At 39.3% G+C, this 24,935-nt stretch overlaps 3 protein-coding genes across 3 annotated transcripts; all 3 read left to right on the forward strand.

Moving 5' to 3' along the window:
• Positions 1 to 729: 729 nt before the first annotated feature.
• LOC128069004 (putative olfactory receptor 10D4) lies at positions 730 to 1,653 on the forward strand. The gene has a single exon (XM_052662288.1). The coding sequence runs from the start codon at positions 730 to 732 to the stop codon at positions 1,651 to 1,653; it is 924 nt and encodes a 307-aa protein (XP_052518248.1).
• Positions 1,654 to 13,364: 11,711 nt separating this feature from the next.
• Positions 13,365 to 14,289, forward strand: LOC128069013 (putative olfactory receptor 10D4). The gene is given in 2 exon segments (XM_052662295.1): positions 13,365 to 14,086; positions 14,088 to 14,289. Coding segments are annotated over 2 exon segments (924 nt in total).
• A 9,281-nt stretch (positions 14,290 to 23,570) lies between these two features.
• Positions 23,571 to 24,500, forward strand: LOC128069117 (putative olfactory receptor 10D4). The gene has a single exon (XM_052662399.1). The coding sequence runs from the start codon at positions 23,571 to 23,573 to the stop codon at positions 24,498 to 24,500; it is 930 nt and encodes a 309-aa protein (XP_052518359.1).
• The last annotated feature ends 435 nt before the right edge of the window (positions 24,501 to 24,935 follow it).

Here is a 24,935-nt window from a genome sequence, read left to right on the forward strand (position 1 = left end):
AAAGGAAACCAGGAGGGTGGATGTGGGGCCTGGATTCCAGCCCAAGCCCACTCTTTCCCTTCCATCTGTAGGTACCTTCTTTCTAGAATGCTCTCTCCTCATCTGATGGGTTATACATACTAGAGGCAGGTGAGTGAAGATGGGAATTGACTCTATTAGAATTTTGGCTAAAACTGACTTAGCTCACTCCATGGATTTTCTTGAGATATTCCTTAATTAATGACGCTGAGTCTTAAAAACCTTAACTGTATCCATACATATTGTCATATTGCAGATGTAAATTCTATTGAAAGACAGAATTTTATGTTGAAAGAAGATAGTTGTTTTTAATATTGCTAATTGCTTGATGCTTTTGCCTGCATTAAGTATTATCATTTCCATTCTGTTCTCCTGTATTATCACTAGATGGTTTTCAGTTTTCTGCTGTTTCAGTTATGATGGTGAGAGCATTTTTGAGAATCATTCACATGAGTCAGTTCGGGACAGTTCAGCCATGCAGTCGTGTCCAATGCTTTGAGATCCCATGGACGGCAGCCCACCAGGCTCCTCTGTCCATAGAATTCTCTGGGCAAGAATACTGGAGTGGGCTCTCATTCTCTGCTCCATTTTTATGTATAGTATATAGATGTTATCCCTTTCCCCTGGGTCTAGTGCAGGTATTACTGTTTTGGGGAAAGCTCATTTCAATGAGACCACTGTCTGACCTTCCAGGTGTGACTAGATGTGAAGATGAGGAATCACACTCCAGTAACTGAGTTCCTCCTCACGGGAATCCCTCACACACAGGGGCTGGAACACGCACTCTTTGTCTTCTTCCTCACCTTCTACCTGCTCACTCTTGTGGGGAACCTGCTCATTCTCCTGGCCACCCTCACTTCCTCCAACCTCCACACCCCCATGTATTTCTTTCTGGGCAACCTGTCAGTGTTTGACATCTTTTTCCCTTCCGTGAGTTCCCCCAAAATGATGCTCTACCTTCTGGGGCAAAGCCGGACCATCTCTTACCAGGGCTGTGCCTGCCAGCTCTTCTTTTATCACTTCCTGGGCTGCACGGAGTGTTTCCTGTACACTGTGATGGCCTATGACCGCTTTGCCGCCATCTGTCACCCCTTGCGGTACACGGCCATCATGAACCCCAGGGTGTGTGCCATCTTGACTCTGGGCACCTGGATGGGGAGCAGTGTGCATGCGTCTGTCCTCACATTTCTTGTGTTTAAGTTACCTTACTGTGGCCCCAAGGAGGTGGGCAATTTCTTCTGTGACATCCCGGTGGTGCTGTCCCTGGCCTGTGCAGACACCTCTCTAGCTCACAGGGTGAGTGTCACCAACGTAGGTGTTGTGGCACTCCTGTGTTTCCTTCTTGTCCTCACTTCTTATACTCGCATTGTTATCTCTATATTGAGAATCAGCTCCTCAGAAGGGAGGCACAGGGCCTTCTCCACCTGCAGTGCCCACCTGACTTCTGTCCTGCTCTTCTATGGACCCGTGGTCCTCATTTATCTCCGGCCTGCCTCCAGCCCATGGTTGGATTCTGTGGTTCAGGTATTAAATAATATTGTTAACCCTTCCTTAAATCCTTTGATATACAGCTTGAGAAACAAGGATGTGAAGTTGGCTCTGAGAAAAGCACTAATCCATGGAGTACATACCTGAGGAGTGTAAGCTTTTCTGTCATTACCTCTCCTTACAATTTTGCCTTGTATTTATCTGGGGCACCTAGTCTCTTAGAGTTGGTGTGACTGCTAAGTGCGATGTGGGACAAGTAGGTTGAATTAATTCTTTATGATCAGTGTGTATATATTTATATAAAATTTTTTTCAACAAAATCTTTTACAGCACTTACCATGTGCTAGGCAATATTCTATGCACTTTACAAGTACTGGCACATGTTTTTATTATCACATGGAGTAGATATTATTATCCCAATTTACAGAGGAGAATATTAAGGCACCAAGAGGTTAGGACAGTTTTGCAGCGTCTCAGAGATAGAAAGTCACTGAGCTAGGACATGAATGCAAGGTTTTCAACTTTTTGCTAATGCTTCCACTGTATTGTCAGAATTATAACATAAATGCTTACTTCTTTTAGGGACTTCTTTTCAATTTACATTGAGTATTCTCCAATTTTCCAAAAAAAAATCTGTAGTCTATTAAATTTGTTCCATTAATTTTATCACTTTTTAATATATATTTTAATAAATGTTATGTATTTCATCTTGATATAAAGAATTTCTGTTACATTCCAGAAGCCAGGTGATATCCATATATCTACTAACATGTATTTTAATAGATCATCAATCTTAGTTAAGTATATCTGTTCTTTACTAAAGTGATTTGAATTCTATAATAATGACTGCAGATTTTCTTTCATTAAATTAAGACTGAGTTTGAATTGCAGAATTCCTGAACCTTCAAATATAATCAGCTTTTTTCCCTTATATAAGTAAACAGATTTGAAGAAAACAGGAAGACTGTGAAAATTAAAGTGACCTGAAATTATGCATTAATGCTACCACTGAAATATAATCACCATTAACATTCTGGCGTTTGCTCTATCTCTCTCATTGGTGACTAAATTAGAACTAAATTTCCTGGCTTCATCTTTATAATTATTTGTTTTATATCTCTATTATTATATACCTATCTGCTGCTGCTGCTGCTGCTAAGTCGCTTCAGTCGTGTCCGACTCTGTGCGACCCCATAGACGGCAGCCCACCAGGCTCCCCCATCCCTGGGGTTCTCCAGGCAAGAACACTGGAATGGGTTGCCATTTCCTTCTCCAATATCTACATATGTGTATTTATGCAGTTGCAGTCACATATGTGGGACTTCCCTGGTGGCTCAGTGGTAAAGAATCTGCCTGCAATGCAGGAGACCCGGGTTCTATCCCTGAGTTGGGAAGATCCCCCGGAGGAGGGCGTGGCAACCCATTCTAGTACTCTTGCATAGAGAATCCCACAGACGGAGGAGCCTGGCAGTCTGCACTTCTTAGAGTCACACAGAGTCGGACACGACTGAAGTGACTAAGCAGCAGCAGCTGCAGTCATGTCTATAAATAAGTGTATAAACTTCTCAGTTGCACAGTCATGTCAGACTCTTTTCAACCCCATGGACTGTAGCCCACCAGGCTCCTCAGTACATGGGATTTTTCAGGCAAGAATACTGGAGTGGATTGCCATTTTCTACTGCAGTGAGTCTCTTGTGTCTCCTGCATTGACAGGTGGATTCTTTAACACTGAGCCACCAATCTTATTTTAATAGTGTATCAAGCATTTTCAGTTGCCACAGTTTTTAACCAGTTTTATTGAGATATAATTTACATACCAAATAATTCACCCATTTAAAGTACATGAGTCAGTGTTTTTTTTAGTATATTCACAGATATGTGCAACCATCCCCATGGTGTGTTTTAGAACATTTTTATCATCTCAAAAAGATATCTTATACCATTTAGCTATCATTCTCTTATTACCTCTGTCAGGTTTGACTGTAAGCTATCATTAATCTGCTTTCTGTATCTATAGATGTCCCTGTTCTGGACATTTTAATCAACAGAATCACATAAAATGTGTTTTTTTTTTGTGTATGGCTGTCTTAGCATAATGTTTTCAAGGTTCATCCATGTAGTAGCAGGTTATTTATGTCCCTCTGCACCTCCTCCCACTTCATATGTGATATGACTGTCTCTTGTTCTCTTGATTTCTGAGGCAACTATATGTTATTAAATGCATATGTATTTACAATTGTTCTGTCTTTATACCAGATTAACCCTTTTATTATTATAAAATATTCCTTTTTATCTCTAGTAACATGTTCTGTTTTAAAGTCTATTTTGTCTACTAATCTAACCACTTCAACTCCCCCGTTGTTTCTATTTGCATGACATTGCTTTCTCTACACTCTTATTATCCTTCTGTTTGTATCTTTTTATTTTTTTAAATTTAAATATATTTATTTTAATTGGAGGCTAAATACTTTTTTAAAAAAAGTATTTATTTTTAATTAATTTATTTGGCTGCCCTGGTTCTTAGTTGCAGCATGTGAGATCTAGTTCCCTGACCACGGATGTGAAACCAGACCCCCTGCATTGAGAGCTCAGAGTCTTAGCCACTGGACCACTTGGGAAGTCTCCTGTTTTTGTCTTAGAATCTAAAATGTGTCTCCTATAGACAGAATGCGTTTGGATCACTTTTATGGTCCAGTTCAATGATCTCTGCCTTTTGATTGAATTTTAATCCATTCACATTTAATGTTAAAATAGATATAATTGGATTTACATGTGATATGTAAATATCACATGTTTACTTTTTGCTTTCTATATGTGTCATTCCATGTCTTTTATTGTTCTTTTATTTCTCCTTTAAAAGTTAATTTAATTAATATTTTTAGCATTTTAAATTTCTTTAAGGAGTTTTAAACTATATTGTTTGAATTATTACCTTAATAGTTGCTCTAGGGCTTACCATGTTATGTCTTCAGTTCGGTTCAGTTCAGTTGCTCAGTCGTGTCCGACTCTTTGCCACCCCATGAATCACAGCATTCTAGGCCTCCCTGTCCATCACCAACTTCCGCAGTTCACTCAGACTCACGTCCATCCAGTCTGTGATGCCATCCAGCCATCTCATCCTCGGTCGTCCCCTTCTCCTCCTGCCCCCAATCTCTCCCAGCATCAGAGTCTTTTCCAATGAGTCAACTCTTAGCATGAGGTGGCCAAAGTACTGGAGCTTCAGCTTTAGCATCATTCCTTCCAAAGAAATCCCAGGGTTGATCTCCTTCAGAATGGACAGGTTGGATCTCCTTGCAGTCCAAGGGACCCTCAAGAGTCTTCTCCAACACCACAGTTCAAAAGCATCAATTCTTCAGTGCTCAGCCTTCTTCACAGTCCAACTCTCACATCCATACATGACCACAGGAAAAACCATAGCCTGGACTAGATGGACCTTATGGCAGAGTAATGTCTCTGCTTTTGAATATACTATCTAGGTTGGTCATAATTATTCTTCCAAGGAGTAAGTGTCTTTTAATTTCATGGCTGCAATCACCATCTGCAGTGATTTTGGAGTCCCCAAAAATAAAGTCTGACACTGTTTCTACTGTTTCTCCATCTATTTCCCATGAAGTGATGGGACAGGATGCCATGATCTTCGTTTTCTGAATGGTGAGCTTTAAGCCAACTTTTTCACTCTCCTCTTTCACTTTCATCAAGAGGCTTTTTAGTCCCTGTTCACTTTCTGCCATAAGGGTGGTGTCATCTGCATATCTGAGGTTATTGATATTTCTCCCGGCAACCTTGATTCCAGCTTGTGCTTCTTCCAGCCCAGCGTTTCTCATGATGTACTCTGCATATAAGTTAAATAAGTAGGGTGACAATATACAGCCTTGACGTACTCCTTTTCCTATTTGGAACCAGTCTGTTGTTCCATGTCCTGTTCTAACTGTTGCTTCCTGACCTGCATACAGATTTCTCAAGAGGCAGGTCAGGTGGTCTGGTATTCCCATCTCTTTCAGAATTTTCCACAGTTTATTGTGACCCACACAGTCAAAGGCTTTGGCATAGTCAATAAAGCAGAAATAGATGTTTTTCTGGCACTCTCTTGCTTTTTCCATGATCCAGCGGATGTTGGCAATTTGATCTCTGGATCCTCTGCCTTTTCTAAAACCAGCTTGAACATCAGGGAGTTCACGGTTCACGTATTGCTGAAGTCTGGCTTGGAGAATTTTGAGCATTACTTTACTAGCATGTGAGATGAGTGCAATTGTGCAGTAGTTTGAGCATTCTTTGGCATTGCCTTTCTTTGGAATTGAATTGAAAACTGACCTTTTCCAGTCCTGTGGCAACTGCTGGCAAATTTGCTGGCATATTGAGTGCAGCACTTTCACAGCATCATCTTTCAGGATTTGAAACAGCTCAACTGGAATTCCATCACCTCCACTAGCTTTGTTCGTAGTGCTGCTTCCTAAGGCCCACTTAACTTCACATTTTAAGATGTCTGGCTCTGGATTAGTGATCACATCATCATGATTATCTGGGTCGTGAAGATCTTTTTTGTACAGTTCTTCTGTGTATTCTTGCTACCTCTTCTTAATATCTTCTGCTTCTGTTAGGTCCATACCATTTCTGTCCTTTATCGAGCCCATCTTTGCATGAAATGTTCCCTTGGTATCTCTAATTTTCTTAAAGAGATCTCTAGTCTTTCCCATTCTGTTGTTTTCCTCTATTTCTTTGCATTGATCACTGAAGAAGGCTTTCTTATCTCTTGCTATTCTTTGGAACTCTGCATTCAGATGCTTATATCTTTCCTCTGCTTTGCTTTTCTCCTCTCTTCTTTTCACAGCTACTTGTAAGGCCTCCCCAGACAGCCATTTTGCTTGTTTGCATTTCTTTTCCATGGGGGTGGTCTTGATCCCTGTCTCCTGTACAATGTCATGAACCTCATTCCATAGTTCATCAGGCATTCTATCTATCAGATCTAGGCCCTTAAATCTATTTCTCACTTCCACTGTATAATCATAAGGGATTTGATTTAGGTCATACCTGAATGGTCTAACAGTTTTCCCTACTTTCTTCAATTTGAGTCTGAATTTGGCAATAAGGAGTTCATGATCTGAGCCACAGTCAGCTCCCGGTCTTGTTTTTGTTGACTGTATAGAGCTTCTCCATCTTTGGCTGTAAAGAATATAATCAATCTGATTTCTTGTTGACTATCTGGTGATGTCCATGTGTAGAGTCTTCTCTTGTGTTGTCAGAAGAGGGTGTTTGCTATGACCAGTGCATTTTCTTGGCGAAACTCTATTAGTCTTTGCCCTGCTTCATTGCACATTCCAAGGCCAAATTTGCCTGTTACTCCAGGTGTTTCTTGACTTCCTACTTTTGCATTCCAGTCCCCTATAATGAAAAGGACATCTTTTTTGGGTGTTAGTTCTAAAAGGTCTTGTAGGTCTTCATAGAACCATTCAACTTCAGTTTCTTCAGCATTGCTGGTTGGGGCATAGACTTGGATAACTGTGATATTGAATGGTTTGCCTTGGAGACAAACAGAGATCATTCTGTCGTTTTTGAAATTGCGTCCAAGTACTGCATTTCGGACTCTTTTTTTTAACCATGATGGCTACTCCATTTCTTCTGAGGGATTCCTGCCTGCAGTAGTAGATGTAATGGTCATCTGAGTTAAATTCACCCATTCCATCCATTTTAGTTCGCTGATTCCTAGAATGTTGACGTTCACCCTTGCCATCTCTTGTTTGACCACTTCCAATTTGCCTTGATTTATGGACCTGACATTCCAGGTTCCTATGCAATATTGCTCTTTACAGCATCGGACCTTGCTTCTATCACCAGTCACATCCACAAGTGGGTATTGTTTTTGCTTTGGCTCCATCCCTTCATTCTTTCTGGAGTTATTTCTCCACTGATCTCCAGTAGCATATTGGGCACCTAATGACCTGGGGAGTTCCTCTTTCAGTATCCTATCATTTTGCCTTTTCCTACTGTTCATGGGGTTCTCAAGGTAAGAATACTGAAGTGGCTTGCCATTCCCTTCTCCAGTGGACCACATTCTGTCAGGCCTCTCCACCATAACCCGCCCGTCCTCAGTTGCCCCGCAGGCAGGGCTTGGTTTCATGTCTTAAATTACCACAATAAGCTTCAGACAAATACTAAATTAATTCCAGAGTCACAGAGAGACACTACTTCTATTTAGCTCTCTGCCTTCTGCTTTCTCCTTGTGATATTATTGTTAGACATATTACACCTATGAATGCTACAATTTCAACAATGCATGGTTATAATTATTGCTTTGTGTAATTTTATGTCTTTTAAAGAAGCTGGGTAATGTATGTAAAGTAACTATGTATTTACAGCTTTTGTTATAATAACCTTGTTACTTTTACTTTTCTCCATTTGTTTATGTGGTTTTGAATTATCATATCATTTTCTTTGCTCAGTACAGATTTGCTCCCATCTACCTTATTTTTTGCTATTATTGGCAAGCATATTACATTTTCATATATATTGCATACCCTGTAATACTTTATATGCATATTGTTTTATATATTTGGTATTAAAATATGTTCACAGAAATTAGAAAATATGGATTCATACTGTCTTTTTAAATAGCATACCAATGGTGTTTGTCTTTCACCTTTACCAATGGTGTTTGTCTTTCATTTGTATTTGGATTACCATCTAGAGTTGGAGAAGGAAATGGCAACCCACTCCAGTACTCTTGCCTGGAAAATTCCATGGACAGAGAAGCCTTGTAAACTACAGTCCACGGGGTTGCAAAGAGTCGGGCACGACTGAGTGACGTCACTTCACTTCGTCACTTCTAGAGTTAAGTGCTATTAGCTTGAAGGACTTCATTTAGTAGTTCTCATAAGGTCCATTTGCTGGGAGTAAATTTTTTCCTGTTTAATTTTTTAAGAATGTCTTTATTTCATGTTTCATATTCATTTGGATAATTTTTTAATGTCAGTAGTATCCTGGTTGGCTTTTTTTCCTTTGAGTACTTAAATACTTGTTCTTGTGTCTTCTGAGATCTGCTGTTTCATATGAAAAGTCAGTCAAACTTCTTACTGAGGTTCCCTTGTAAAGGATGAGTCATTTTTTTCTGAATGCTTTCTACATTTTCTCCTTCTGTTTTGTATTTGGTATTTTTGTTATTCTGTGTTTATTTATGCCTATCCTACATGGCCTTTATTGAGCTCTCTTCAGAGCTCATGAAACATAGTGTTCAATAAATAGCTGGTATAATATAGAGGGACATTGGTCATGTTTATATATTGACTTTCTTATTATCTCCACTAATTCTGTGCCACAACCCATTGTACCCCTCTGTACATGGTGGCACTGAGATATAGCAATAAGTATCTTGCCCTTCATTACACATGTAGTTAGGGTAAATACAACTTTAGTCTCAAGTCCTCTTAACTCCTACTATCACTATTTCCTACTGTATCATACTGACAACATCCCAGATTACCCTCTAGGGTTGGGAAAGCCATATTGTCCAGTGTTGTTTGAAGAGAAGATGTCCTGATTACTGGGTTCAGTTACTATGCGTATCTGGTTCTCCCACAAAGTTACATTTTCCAACTTGGCCTCCCCAAATACCCAAGTTGTTCATCATTTCTCACTTTTCTTCAGAATCCAGAGAGAAAGAAGGACAATATTTACAGGCGATCACATGGACACATGAGTCCTTGTTTTCTATGACATTTTACTGATGTGTAGGTTTGTGTTCCATTTTTACTCCCCAAAGTATCCATGCCATTTGAAACCATTAAAATAAAACAAAAAGTGAAAACCCCAAACAAAATAAATTGCTGCCCTTACAAAAAGCAAGAGACAAAAAGGACAAAATGAAGTCCATTTGCACCGCAGACAATGGTTTGATGTGCAATGTGAGGATTCCATGTCCCCTCCTAACATGACAGGTAAAAGCTAAGATCATATAGAATCCTATTCCTATGCTTTGGAAGTGTGTCCTAGACTATATGTTGGATTCAAACAATTCTAGTATTAGTTTGCTGCCCTATTAATGCTGGATACTGATGGAAGAACCCTCATGCTATAATATCTGGTAAACCCTATATAGTAATTATGACAAATAGTTATCACCACTAATACTTAAACTTGTTCATTTTATTTCTTTTCTGTGCAAGACAAATTTCCATCATGTTTGTCTTATTCATTGTTGTACCCATAGGACATTGCCCAGTGACCTAGTAAGCACCGTGTGTGAGTTTGTTGAATGAATGAATGGGTATCACTTAGCCTTTCAAATTATGATATAATTGCAAATTTATTGATATGAAAACAGAAACATGAATGAAACATGTGGGATACAGAACAACCACATAACTTATTTAGATATATATTTTCATTAAAGTTGAAATACATATCCTCATTAAAGTTGAAGAAAGCCAAATATGAATGAACTCCAACCACTTTCCTTGGCTTCTCTGTAATCAGTGTTGTAATGTCAGGCACTGCAAAAATATTAAAACATCTTAAAACTTCCCTGTATCTAAAACTTTAGTATAGCACACAACATAAATCTTTTCTTAAAACACATGTGCACACACATACACACGCACACACCAGTTCTTAAAATCTTATTCCAGCATCCTCAACAAGAACAACAACAAAACAAATAACTTGATTAAAAGGGGGGAAAAGGACTTAAACAGACATCCGTAAAGAAGACATACAATTGATCATGAAGCATATGAAAAGATGCTTGACATCAGTACTTGTTCAGTTCAGTTCAGTCATTCAGTTGTGTCTGATCTTTGCAACACCATGAATTGCAGCAGGCCAGGCCTCCCTGTCCATCACCAACTCCCAGAGTTCACTCAGATTCACGTCCATCGAGTCAGTGCCATCCAGCCATCTCATCCTCTGTCGTCCCCTTCCCCTCTTGCCCCCAATCCCTCCCAGCATCAAAGTCTTTTCCAATGAGTCAACTCTTCTCATGAGGTGGCCAAAGTACTGCAGTTTCAGCTTTAGCATCATTCCTTCCAAAGAAATCCCAGGGCTGATCTCCTTCAGAATGGACTGGTTGGATCTCCTTGCAGTCCAAGGGACTCTCAAGAGTCTTCTCCAACACCACAGTTCAAAAGCATCAATTCTTCAGTGCTCAGCTTTCTTCACAGTCCAACTCTCACATCCATATGGAAAAACCATAGCTTTGATTAGATGGACCTTTGTTGGCAAAGTAATGTCTCTGCTTTTGAATATACTATCTAGGTTGGTCATAACTTTCCTTCCAAGGAGTAAGCATCTTTTAATTTCATGGCTGCAATCACCATCTGCAGTGATTTCGGAGACCAAAAGAATAAAGTCTGACACTGTTTCCCCATCTATTTCCCATGAAGTGATGGGACAGGATGCCATGATCTTCGTTTTCTGAATGTTGAGCTTTAAGCCAACTTTTTCACTCTCCTCTTTCATTTTCATCAAGAGGCTTTTTAGTTCCTTTTCACTTTCTGCCATAAGGATGGTATCATCTGCATATCTGAGGTTACTGATATTTCTCCCAGCAATCTTGATTCCAGCTTGTGCTTCTGCCAGCCCAGCGTTTCTCATGATCTACTCTGTATATAAATAAGCAGGGTGACAGTATACAGCATTGATGTACTCTTTTTCCTATTTGGAACCAGTCTTTTGTTCCATGTCCAGTTCTAACTGTTGCTTCCTGACCTGCATATATGTTTCTCAAGAGGCAGATCAGGTGGTCTGGTATTTCCATCTCTTTCAGAATTAATTAATAAATTACAGTTTATTGTAATTGTTGCTGCTGCTGCTAAGTCACTTCATTGTTAGGGAGATGCAAATAAAATTCACTTTGCGATATCACCTACACCCATTAGAATAGCTCTTACTGGGGAAAAAAGCAAAATAGAAAAGAGATGTGGAAAACTTGGAAACATTGTGCACCATTGGTAGGAATTGCAAAATGGTACACTGTCTATGGAAAGTAGTATGGTGATTTCTCAGTAAATTTGGAAATAAAATTACCCTATGATTCACTAATTTTACTTCTGAGTATACATCCAAGAGTCCTGAATATTCATACTTATAGTGTGTTCATGTTAGAATTATTCACAATAGGTAGGAGGTGGAAGCTATTTTTGCCCATTAATGACAAATAGATAATCAAAATGTGGAGCATAGATACATATTGAAAATAAATAAATGCTTTTACATAATTATATTTTAGTCTAAGATTTAATGAAGTAGAAACAGTGAGGAGAAGAAGGAAGGAGGGGAAAGTCTCCAGTCTAATTGCTCCCCCTGTTCTACAGACATCCCACATGGGGAGAAAGTCTCGAAGGAATGCTCAAAACATCTATTCACTCTTCAGGGAATGAATGCCACTCCTTTTCCCAAGGAACACAGGCACTGTTGGTCTGGATTTTCAGGTCTGAGTGACTTAATCTAAGAGGTGCATTCAGCTTCTCTGGTTTCAGAGCCTGACCTTCTGTTCCAGGCTCTGAAGGAAAGAAAGGAAAGAAAGCAGGAGGGTGCATGTGGAGCCCAGATTCCAGCCCATGTTGCCTCTTTCCCTTCCATCTGTAGGTGCCTTCGTTCTGGAACGCTCTCTCCTCATCTGATGGGTTATACACACCATAGGCATGGGAGATAAGATGGAAATTGGCTCTATTGGAGTTTGGACTAAACATAGACTTAGCTGACTCCATGGGTTTTCTTAAGATATTTCCTAGTTAATGACGCTGAGTCTTAAAAACCTTCATCGGGATGGCATACATTGTCATATTGCAGACACAATTTCTATTGAGAGACTGACTGTGACACTGAGAGGAGATAGTTGTTTTTATTATTGCTAACTGCCTGTTGCTTTTTCCTGAATTAAGTATTATCATTTCCATTGTGTTTCACTGTATTTCCACTAGATGGTTCTTAGTTGTCGATTTTTCGAGTTGACGATGGAGAAAGCATTTTTGTGAATCGATGACATCAATAGATGATTCCAAAGTGTTGCAGGGGCAGATCAGCCTAAGTCAAATGCTGTGTGCAGTAAAGGAGCATTGAAATCAGAATTCAGTACCTTGAGGGAATTTTTTTAATGAAGATAGGAATTTGCAGTATTACATTAGGGGTTTTATATATATTAAAGCATTATCCCTCATTAGAATCAAGTTCAGTTGCTCAGTCATGTCTGACTCTTTGCGACCCAATGGACTGCAGCATGCCAGGCTTCCTTGTCCATCACCAAATCCTGGAGTTTGCTCAAACTCATGTCCATCGAGTTGGTGGTGCCATCCAACCATGTCATCCTCTGTCATCCCCTTCTCCTCCTGCCTTCAATCTTTCCCAGCATCAGAGTCAGTTCTTCATATCACGGGGCCAAAGTAGAATCATATTATTAAATCTTAGAATCATAAGATATTATTAAACTATTAACCCAGATACTGAGGATATATGGAGATTTGTTATTTATTTATTTATTTTTTAATTTTTATTTTTACTTTATTTTACTTTACAATACTGTATTGGTTTTGCCACACATTGACATGAATCTGCCACGAGTGTAGAAAATCACTGAATGGGAATTAGATTGGGCATTTAAATTCAGATAAATCTGAGGCAGGATTTATCTCGTACCCTCTGCTCTATTTCTCTTGTGCTAGCTATTATCCTTCAGCAGATACAGATGAATAATGGCTGAATGTCATTCATTAATTAGTAAGGACTGGACTGATTCCCATCTAGAAGTTTTTTATGTATAATACATAGATATTATCCCTTTCCCGTGGGTCTTGTGCAGGTATTACTGTTTTGGGGAAAGCCCATCTCAGTGAGACCACTGTCCGACCTTCCAGGTGTGACTAGGTGTGAAGATGAGGAATCACACTCCAGTAACCAAGTTCCTCCTCACGGGAATCCCTCACACACAGGGGCTGGAACACGCGCTCTTTGTCTTCTTCCTCGCCTTCTACCTGCTCACTCTTGTGGGGAACCTGCTCATTCTCCTGGCCACCCTCACTTCCTCCAACCTCCACACCCACATCTTCCTGGGCAACCTCTCAGTGTTTGACGTCTTTTTCCCTTCCGTGAGTTCCCCCAAAATGATGCTCTACCTACCGGGGCAAAGCCGGACCATCTCTTACCAGGGCTGCGCCTGCCAGCTCTTCTTTTATCACTTCCTGGGCTGCACAGAATGTTTCCTGTACACTGTGATGGCCTATGACCGCTTTGCCGCCATCTGCCACCCCTTGCAGTACACGGCCATCATGAACCCCAGGGTGTGTGCCATCTTGACTCTGAGCACCTGGATGGGGAGCAGTGTGCATGCGTCTGTCCTCACATTTCTTGTGTTTAAGTTACCCTACTGTGGCCCCAAGGAGGTGGGCAATTTCTTCTGTGACATCCCGGTGGTGCTGCCCTTGGCCTGTGCAGACACCTCTCTAGCTCAAACAGTGAGTTTTAGCAACGTAGGTGTTGTGGCACTCCTGTGTTTCCTTCTTGTCCTCACTTCTTATACTCGCATCATTATCTCTATATTGAGAATCAGCTCCTCAGAAGGGAGGCACAGAGCCTTCTCCACCTGCAGTGCCCTGCTCTTCCTTCCTGCTCTTCTATGGACCCGTGGTCCTCATTTATCTCCGGCCTGCCTCCAGCACTTGGCTGGATTCTATGGTTCAAGTGTTGAATAATGTTGTTAACCCTTCCCTGAACCCTTTGATATACAGCTTGAGAAACAAGGATGTGAAGTTGGCTCTGAGAAAAGCACTAATCCAGGGAGTACACATCTGTGGAGTGTAAGCTTTTCTGTCAGTACCTGTGATTATAAATTTGCCTTGTATTTATCAGGGATGACTAGTCTCTTAGCATTGCTGTGACTGCTAAACAATTTGAATGGATTTTTTTTGTGATTAGCATGTATATATTTATATAATTTTTATTGAGCAAAATCTTTTACAGCACTTACCATGGGCCAAGCACTATTCTATGCACTTTATAAGTACTGACATATGATATTATGATAATTATCACATGGAGTAGATATTATCATCCCAATTTACAGAGGAGGATATTAAGGCACCGGAAGGTTAAGAGACTTTCGCAGTGTCACAGAGATAGAAGGTTGCTGAGGTAGGACTGTGACTGCTAGAGTTTTAATTTTGTGCTAATAATGCTTCCTCTGTATTGTCAGAAGCATGTGTGTGGGTATCCTGTCATGTCTGACTCTTTGCAACCCCATGGACTGTAGCCTGCCAGGTTTTTCTATCCATGGAAGTTTCCAGGAAAGAATGCTGGAGTGGGTTTCAGTTTCCTACTCCAGGGGATCTTCCCAACCCAGGGATTGATCCCGGGTCTGTTGCACCTCTTACATTGGCAGGAGGATTCTTTACCACTGTGCCACCTGGAAAGCTTTGCATTGTCAGAAGTATAGCACAAATGCCCACTTTTCCAGGAACTTGTTTTCAACTTACATGGAGTATTCTCCAATTTTCCAGAAAAAAAACATCTGTAGTCTATTCAGTTTATTCCATTCCATTAGTTTCCATTGCTCTTTTTTCTATGTTGTGAGGAGTGTTATATACCTGAGTCTGATATAAAGAATTTAGGTTACATTTCAGAAACCAGATGATATCCACATATCTATTAGTATATGTTTCATAGATCCTCTAGTCTTAGGGCAGTATCTGTTCTTAACAACAGTAGTTTTAATTCTGTAACAGTGATTGCAGATTTTCTTCCATTAAATCAAAGACTGAGTTTGAGTTCCAAAATTCCTAGCACTTTAGAGATAATAATCTTTTTCCTCATGTAAATAAATAGGTTTGAAGAAAATAGGAAATCTGTAAAAAACTAAAGTGACTAGAAACTACAAATTAATCATACCACACAAATGATAATCACCATTAACGTGCTGACAGTTCTCCTCTCTCTCTCATTAATGACTAAATTTAAACTAAAATTTCTGACTTCCTGTTTATAATTATGTAATCTAAATGTACATCATGAATATACATATCTACATATGCATATTTATACAGTTGTAGTTATATATATATATACACACATATATATATTTCCTTATTTTAATAGTGTATCAAGCAATTTCAATTGCCACAATTTTTAAACTAATTTTACTGAGATAATTCATGTCCCAAATAGTTCACCCATTTAAAGTGTACAAGTCAATGCTTTTTTTTTTTTTAAATTATATTCACAGATCTGTGCAACCATCACTATGGCCAATTTTAGAACATTTTTATCATCAGAAAAAGATATCTTATACTTTGTAGCTAACATCTTCTTATTACCCCATCACCTTTGGCTGTAAGCAACTTAATCTACTTTCTGTATTTACAGATTTGCTTGCTTTTGAGATTTTATATAAACAGAATCATATAATACTTATTTTTTTTGTGACAGTCTTCTTAACTTAGCATAATGTTTTCAAGATTCAAACATGTAGTAGTAGGTTCTGGTTTTTTTTTTTCCACTTCTTATCTTTGTTGTTGTTTAGTTGCTAAGTCGTGTTTGACTCTTTTGCGACCCCATGAACTGTAGCCTGCCAGGCTCCTCTGTCCATGGGATTTCGTGGGCAAGAATATGGGATTGGGTTGCCATTTCCTCTTCCAGGCCATCTTCCAAACCCAGGGATAGATCCCACGTCTCCTGCATTGGCAGATGGAGTCTTTTTCACTGAACCATGAACTTCTTATGTAGCCTGAATTTCACTTTGGTTTTCTAAGGTCACTACATGTTATTAAATACATATATGTTTATAATTGTTCTATTTTCATAATAGATCAACCCTTTAATCATTATAAAATGTTCCCTTGTATCTCTAGTAACATTTTTTGTTTTAAAGTCTGTTTTGTCTATTAGTCCTGCCACTTCAGTTTCCCTGTGGTGGATGTTAGCATGGCATCTCTTTTTCTTTTCTCTTTTTTTCATCCTCCATCCTTTTGTAGATAGTTTAGTTTATTATAGTTTCAATCATATACAGTTTTAAGCATTCTTCAAAAACTTATAACTATTAATTAAAGAGTAAATATGTAATTCATATTCCATAATATCATTTTAAAGCCTACAGTTCATGGATTTCAATATTCTTGAAAAGCTAAGTGAACATTTGAAGTAACCCTTAAATAGAGACCCCCCCACTGAAACAGCAAATGAAGATAGGAACTGATAGGTTTTTATGTCTGCTTTTGAAGGGTCAAAGGATCCTTCTTTCCCCATAAATGAGATATAAACAAAACAGTATATCACCAAAGACTTGAGTTATAACTCCCTAAATTCCAGTTGGAGGTCCAATTCTTGTGTACTAAATCAATTTGGAGAATGAGAAGAGATAAAATTCTCTTTGGAGAAGGGAACAACAGAGGATGAGATGGCTGGATGGCATCACCGACTCGATGGATGTGTTTGAGTGAACTCCGGGAGTTGGTGATGGACATCTCTTTTTCTATGATTTTATTTTATTTTTATTTATATCTTTCTATTCTGAACTGTGTCTCCTATAGACAGAATGTGTTTGGATCATTTTCAGTTGTGGCCCACAAGCTCAGCTGCTGTGCAGCATGTGGAATCTTCCTGGGCCAGGGATCGAACCTGTGTCTCGTGCATTGGCAAGTGGACCCTACAACTGTGCCACGAGGAAGATCCTGTAGCATTTTTTTTGAAAGCTTAGATCTGTGGCCCAATAATGTTTCTTCACCCCTCCCCACTCCCACCCAGTGAATACCATTGGTATCTCTTTTGTTCTTTCTCTAGAATTTTCCCTCAAACATTTATTTTAGATTTTCCTATTTCTTCTATGTTGACATGGGTCATATATCCTACACTAGCAGTAGATGGATTATCAGTTCTTAAACCACACAGTGGCACGAGAGTCCAATTGTTAGCAAACACAGTAGGCATGGAGGTGCCCTCCCACATCTGCTGCTGTAGTATGAAAAGTAATATAGGGGAAGAGTAGGGAGCACCTTAACTTTCAACACAGTGATAGCTACCATTTTGAAGAGAGATATTTAGATTTCCGAAGAACTGTTGTGCCTTTAAATTATTTTGAAAAACCTCAGTTCTGAAAGCTATTGGATATGTCCTTACATACACTGTGCTTATAGAGCACCACAGTAGGCTGAAATAAGACTTGGGAAAATAGCATCGCTTGAAATAGAAGTATTGAGAATAAACATTTGAGGGGTGAGATTGGATGTCTACAAATACATTCTACAGTTTAGTTTGATTTTATGAGGCTTATCACTGATATCAGAAGATATTATGCGGATTTGATCAAAATCTCAGAAAAAAATATACAGTCTTGGATAGTAGATGAAAAGGAAGTGGATACACAGGGAGATTTTCAGGTGATTGTTCATAGGAGTGTTACTCATAATATTCAGAAGTAGAAGCGTCTTGAATGTCTAGTGAAAGGATAAACAAAATATAATGTATTCATGCTATGGAATACTATTGGCAAGAAAAAGCCTCCTACAAACTATTTTTACATGATATAGCATGGATGAACCTCAACAGCATTATGCTAAAGGAAAGAAGCCGGGTTCAAAGAACACATGTTGTATTATTCCATTTGTATGAAATGCCTAGAAAAGACAAATTTACAGAGACAAAGAGTAAATTAGTGGTTTGCTTCCGAAGGAGGGGAGTGGGAATGGGAATTGATTGCAAATTGGCCCCAGGGAGACTTTTGGGTGACGGATATGATATGATCAGAATTTTGACAAAGTTTGCACGACTCTATAAATTAAAAAAATAATAATTAAATTGTGTTTTTAACAAGCGTTGAATTTTATGATATGTAGCCTGTGCCTTGATAAAGCTGTTGAACAAATGGATAGTGTATCTTTTACCTCTAGTGTCCATGGGAGAGAGATACCAGATGAAAAAGGCATTTCAGACTGTTTGCCAGGTATACTGATGCAGCAGTGAAAAGTGTGGCAAATTATTGTAGTAGGAGAACCCTTGGTTATAATCGTCTAGTTGACACTGCTTTAACTTTGCTCTCATTAACAGTCTCCTAAGAGAATATTTTGCTTTGAATGTAAAATTTTCCTGTTTGGAAAAGAATGTTAACCTACTAACTCACACATTCTAGTAAATATGGTGTTTTATTTCTCTTTGCAAATTTATATATCCTTACTCATGTATAAGTCATATATTCATAAATTCATGAATGCGATGTATATATATGTATAAGTGTTTTGAAAGTGAATGTATTGTGAAGCTAATTTAATCTGTCTGGGTGACAAGTGCATTTCACTGTGGATACTTATTGAATAAATTAATGATATGGAAAATCTAGGAATAATACAATATAAAGAACAGTACAGTTGGGGGCTATTAGGTTATCTGTTTCTTTAATGTCTTGTGATTTTGCCAAGAACAGCATTTCTTTTTTTAAAAAAAATTTTAAATTTATTTATTTTAATTGGAGGCTAATTACTTTACCATATTGTTTTGGTTTTGCCATACATCAACATGAATCCGCCATGGGTGTACACGTGTTCCCTATCCTGAATCCCCCTCCCACCTCCCTCTGAAAGTTGAAATGAGATAGTACGTATAAGGCTCACTGTGGCTTATGTCTTTTCTTAATGTGTGTGTTTTAATGAATCATAGAGATACTGATTATGAAATACATAAACTCCATGAAGAATTCTTGTTATTACTTAGGTGCAAAGTGAAATAATTAATAGAAAGGGTAGTTGAAAAAAGCAGAGACATTATTTTGTTGACTAAGGTCTGTCTAGTCAAGACTATGGTTTTTCCAGTAGTCATGTATAGATGTGAGAGATGGACTGTGAAGAAGGCTGAGCGCTGAAGAATTGATGCTTTTGAACTGTGGTGTTGGAGAAGACTCTTGAGAGTCCCTTGGACTGCAAGGAGATCCAACCAGTCCATTCTGAAGATCAGGCCTGGGATTTCTTTGGAAGGAATGATGCTACAGCTGAAACTCCAGTACTTTGGCCACCTCATATGAAGAGTTGACTCATTGGAAAAGACTCTGATGCTGGGAGGGATTGGGGGCAGGAGGAGAATGGGAAGACCGAGGATGAGATGGCTGGATGGCATCACTGATTCAATGTATGTAAGTCTGAGTGAACTCCAGGAGTTGGTGATGGACAGGGAGGCCTGGCATGCTGCGATTCATGGGGTCGCAAAGAGTCGGACACGACTGAGTGACTGAACTGAACTGAACTGAACTGAACTGAGGGCACATTATTAATTACAAAATATTTCAGAGCTGGTCTGATTTTCACTAATACAGCACTGCTTTTCACAGTAAAGAAGTTGAGATGATAAGCTGAAACAAAATAATAAAAACTGTGAATATAATATATATATAAATTCAGAATTGACATTCTGAACTGTTTAATATGTAACATTCCAAAATAATTCAGTTTGCACTGGATTTTGGTGATGATTTTGAGATATGCAAAATATTTCTAGTTACACCAATAAACTTTTAGGGGTCTGCAGGTACTAGGAATAAAGTTAGAATCTTACCTTATGGTTTAGGACATAAAAATATCCATATGATAAAATATTGTTCACCAAAATGAAGCAGCTTTAAAAAATACTGATACATGCAACAGCAGAGATCAATCTCAAAAACATATTCAGTGAAAGATGCCAGACAAAAAGAACACATAATTTGTGACTACTTGTAAAACATAATCAAAAAGGGCAAATTCATAGAGACCAAAAATAGATTAATAGTTGCCTAGAGCTTGGGATATCGATGGAAATGACTGGAAATGGACACTTCTTTTTAATACGAAGGAAAAGTTCTAAAATTAGCCTGTGGTGATTGTTGTACCTCTCTGTAAGTACATATTCTTTGCAAAAATATCCTCATTGAGTTGTAACTTTAAGTGGGTATTTTATGGCATAGAAATTATTTCTCAATAAAACTTTAAAATATAAAGAAATCATTGCTTGTCAAAAAAATTTAAGCTTTTATGATGATTTGATTCATCACCTTCATTTTGAAAACAAAAGGAACGAATAAGAAAACGAGTAGAAATCTAAGACTATAATATATTTACTTTTAAAATTAAGACTAAAGTTATTTATTTCATTTTGTTAGAAATGAACATAAGTTTTAAATGCAGACACTGACATTCAAATCCAAGTTCTGTGATTGACTTTTGGAGTAAATTTTGATAATTATTTAAACTTTTCCAGCCTTATTTTTATCTTCAAAAAGAAAGTGATGTCTACTCATATGGTTGGTATAAGGATGAAATAAAGTGTCCTTGAAGAGTTGGCTAAAAAAAAAAAAAATAGGATATTCTCAGTAAGTAACTGTGATTTCAAAATCAGAGAGACAGAAGACTCTTCTGAATTCCTTAGCATGAAAAAATGACAATAATGATTAGAATGTTGTAAATACTTAAAGCATTGTCACTTTTGTGCATTTTGTATTACATCAAAGGAATTTTAGCTATAACATTTAAAATAGATCCATGTGCTTGTTTCACTGCTGCTGCTGCTGCTGCTGCTGCTCCTGTCGCTTCAGCCGTGTCCGACTCTGTGGGACCCCATGGACAGCAGCCCACCAGGCTCCTCTCTCCACAGGATTCTCCAGGCAAGAATACTGGAGTGGGTTGCCATTTCTTTCTCTGAATGGCCATTAAAAATAACATGCTCACGTGAATGCTAAGTCGCTTCAGTTATGTCCATCTCTTTGCTACTCCATGGACCGTAGCCCACCAGGCTCCTCAATCCATGAGGATTCTCCAGGCGAGAACACTGGAGTGGGATGCCATTTCCTTCTCCAGGGGATCTTCCCGACCCAGGGATTGAATCTGTGTCTCCTGTGGCTCCTGCATTGCAGTCGGAATCTTTACCATTGAGCTACCAGGGAAGCCCAGCGTGCTCACAGTCCTACCTAATTCTACCTTTGTCTGTTCTGATCCTTTGTCTACACAGCAGTCAGTAGACTGATTCTTATAAAATAAATTGAACCTAGTTACAGTAGTTAAGGGCTTCCCACGTGGGACCAGTGGTAAAGAAACTGCTGGCCAATGCAGGAGAGATGAGACATGGGTTCAATTCTGGGGTTGGAAAGATGCCCTGGAGGAGGGCATGGCAACCACTGCAGTATTCTTGCCTGGAAAATCCCATGGACAGTCTGTCCATGGGTTCACAAAGAGTCAAACACGACTGAAGCGACTTGGCATGCACACACCCACCGTAAAGAATGCTAATAGAAAGACTAGTAGTGATCTTGAAAATGAAAATGAAGAACAGAGTCTTTAGAAAAGGATAAGATATTAATTGAAGCAGTTGAGAAAGTGATATCGGGGAACTATACAACTAATTATAGAAAAAAGCAGTTTTGTTAACACCAAATGGAATTGTTGCCTCATTTCTATAAGTTCCTTTCCTAATCCTCAGCTTTTTTCTTAAACCTATTTCTTCCAAACACAAGATCACTGGGAAATTTCAAAAATCTGAATTCAATGGATGGCTTTCCACTAGATAAAAATGCCCGTGTTATTGTTAATCTAAGGGATTTGAGAACTGAAAATAAGTAAATGCTTTTGGTGCCTCAGACGGTAAAGAATCTGTCTGCAATGTGTGAGACCAGGGTTTGATCCCTGGTTGAGGAAGATCCCCTGGAGAAGCAAATAGCAACCCACTCCAGTATTCTTGCTTGGAGAATCCCATGGACAGAAGAGCCTGAGGGGCTACAGTCCATGGGGTTGCAAAGAGTCAGACATGACTGAGTGACTAACATTTTCCTCACTTTTTAAGGTAATTACATTTTCATCTAAGAATTAATGAGATAGAGACAGTGGGCAGAAGGAAGGAGCAGAAAGTCTCCACTCTAATTGCTCCCTCTGTTATACAGACATCCCACATGGGGAGTGGGTCCCAAAGGAACACACAAGATATCTATTCTTTCTTCAGGAAATGGATGCCTCTCCTTTTATCAGGGACCAGACTCACTGTTGGCCTGAGTGACTGAATGTGATAAAGAGGCGTCTTCAACTTCTCTGGTTTCAGAGCCCAGCTGTCATGTTCCACAGCACCTAAATTAAAGGAAACAGGAGGGTGGATGTGGAGCCTGGATTCCAGCCCACGTCCACTCTTTCCCTTCCACCTGTAGGTGCCTTCTTTCTAGAGCACTCTCTTCTCCTCATCTGATGGGCTATACATACCATAGGCAGGTGAGAGAAGATGGGAATTAGGTCTGAGTTTGGACTAATATTGGCTTTGCAGATTTCATGGATTTTCTTTAGATATCCCCTAATTAATGATGCTGAACCTTAAAAACCTTCATCGGGATGGCATTTGTTGTCATATTGCAGACATAATTTCTATTGAGAGACTGAATGTTACATTGAAATAAGATAGCTGTTTTTATTATTGCTAAGTGCCTGTTTTCCTGATTAAGTATTATCATTTCCATCTTGTCTCAATGTATTCCTACCAGACAGTTTTTAGTTTTCCATTGTTTCTGTTGATGATACAGAAAACATTTCTGTGAATCATTTTAATCAATAGGTGATTCCAAACTCCTGTAGGTGCAGGTCAGCCGAAGAGAAACTCCATGTGGAGTAAAAGTGCATTATATCAGAATATTAGCATCTTGAGTGAATTTTTAAACAAGAGTGAGTAAGAGCAGTCATTACACAGGGGACTTTATATATATACATTAAAGCTTTAATTCTCATAAGAATCATAAGATATATTATACCATGAACATGGACACAGAGGAGATTTAGAGATTATTTTTCAAAATTTTCCAGGGTTACAGAGTGGGGAGTAGATTTGGAATTGAAACTCAGATAAATCCAAGTGTAAGATTTATTCTCTGCTTTCTAGTCTATTCTGCCTGTTGTGTCATCTCTTATTTTTCTGAGGAAACAATGGCTGAATGTCACTTATTAATTAGTAAGGACTGGACTGACTCCCATCTAGAAGTTTTTTATGTATAGTATATAGATGTTATCCCTTTCCCCTGGGTCTTGTGCAGGTGTTACTGTTTTGGGAAAAGCCCATCTCAGTGAGACCACTGTCTGACCTTCCAGGTGTGACTAGATGTGAAGATGAGGAATCACACTCCAGTAACCGAGTTCCTCCTCATGGGAATCCCTCACACACAGGGGCTGGAACACGTGCTCTTTGTCTTCTTCCTCGCCTTCTATCTGCTCACTCTTGTGGGGAACCTGCTCATTCTCCTGGCCACCCTCACTTCCTCCAACCTCCACACCCCCATGTATTTCTTCCTGGGCAACCTGTCAGTGTTTGACATCTTTTTCCCTTCTGTGAGTTCCCCCAAAATGATGCTCTACCTACTGGGGCAAAGCCGGACTATCTCTTACCAGGGCTGCGCCTGCCAGCTCTTCTTTTATCACTTCCTGGGCTGCACGGAGTGTTTCCTGTACACTGTGATGGCCTATGACCGCTTTGCCGCCATCTGTCACCCCTTGCGGTACACGGCCATCATGAACCCCAGGGTGTGTGCCATCTTGACTCTGGGCACCTGGATGGGGAGCAGTGTGCATGCGTCTGTCCTCACATTTCTTGTGTTTAAGTTACCTTACTGTGGCCCCAAGGAGGTGGGCAATTTCTTCTGTGACATCCCGGTGGTGCTGTCCCTGGCCTGTGCAGACACCTCTCTAGCTCACAGGGTGAGTGTCACCAACGTAGGTGTTGTGGCACTCCTGTGTTTCCTTCTTGTCCTCACTTCTTATACTCGCATTGTTATCTCTATATTGAGAATCAGCTCCTCAGAAGGGAGGCACAGGGCCTTCTCCACCTGCAGTGCCCACCTGACTTCTGTCCTGCTCTTCTATGGACCTGTGATCCTCATTTATCTCCGGCCTGCCTCCAGCCCTTGGCTGGATTCTGTGGTTCCGTTGTTCAATAATATTGTTAACCCTTCCCTGAATCCTTTGATATACAGCTTGAGAAACAAGGATATGAAGTTGGCTCTGAGAAAAGCACTAATCCGAGTACATACTTGTGGACCATAAAGTACTATGTCATTATCTGTGCTTACAGATTTGCCTTGCCTTTATATGGGGCATGTGGTCTCTGAAACCAGCTGGGGTGAATGGCTAAGTGGCATCTGGGATAAATAGGTTGAATGGATTTTTTTTGTCATTAACATGTATATATTTATATAAATTTGTATTCAAGAAAATCTCTGTGGCACTTACCATGTGCCAGGTACTATGCTATGCACTTTATAAACACTGACATATGTTATTATGAGAATTTTCATATAGAGTAGATGTTATTATCCCAGTATACAGAGGAGTGTATTAACGCACTGAGAGGTTAAGGCACTCCTGCAGTGTCTCAGAGATAGAAATTTGCTGAGCTAGGATGTGAATGCAAGGGTTTTAACTTTGTGCTAATAATGTTGCCTCTGTATTGTCATAATTAGAGCACACGTGCTTACTCTT

The sequence above is a fragment of the Budorcas taxicolor genome, chromosome 25, assembly GCF_023091745.1.
Source record: "Budorcas taxicolor isolate Tak-1 chromosome 25, Takin1.1, whole genome shotgun sequence".
NCBI lineage: Eukaryota > Metazoa > Chordata > Mammalia > Artiodactyla > Bovidae > Budorcas > Budorcas taxicolor.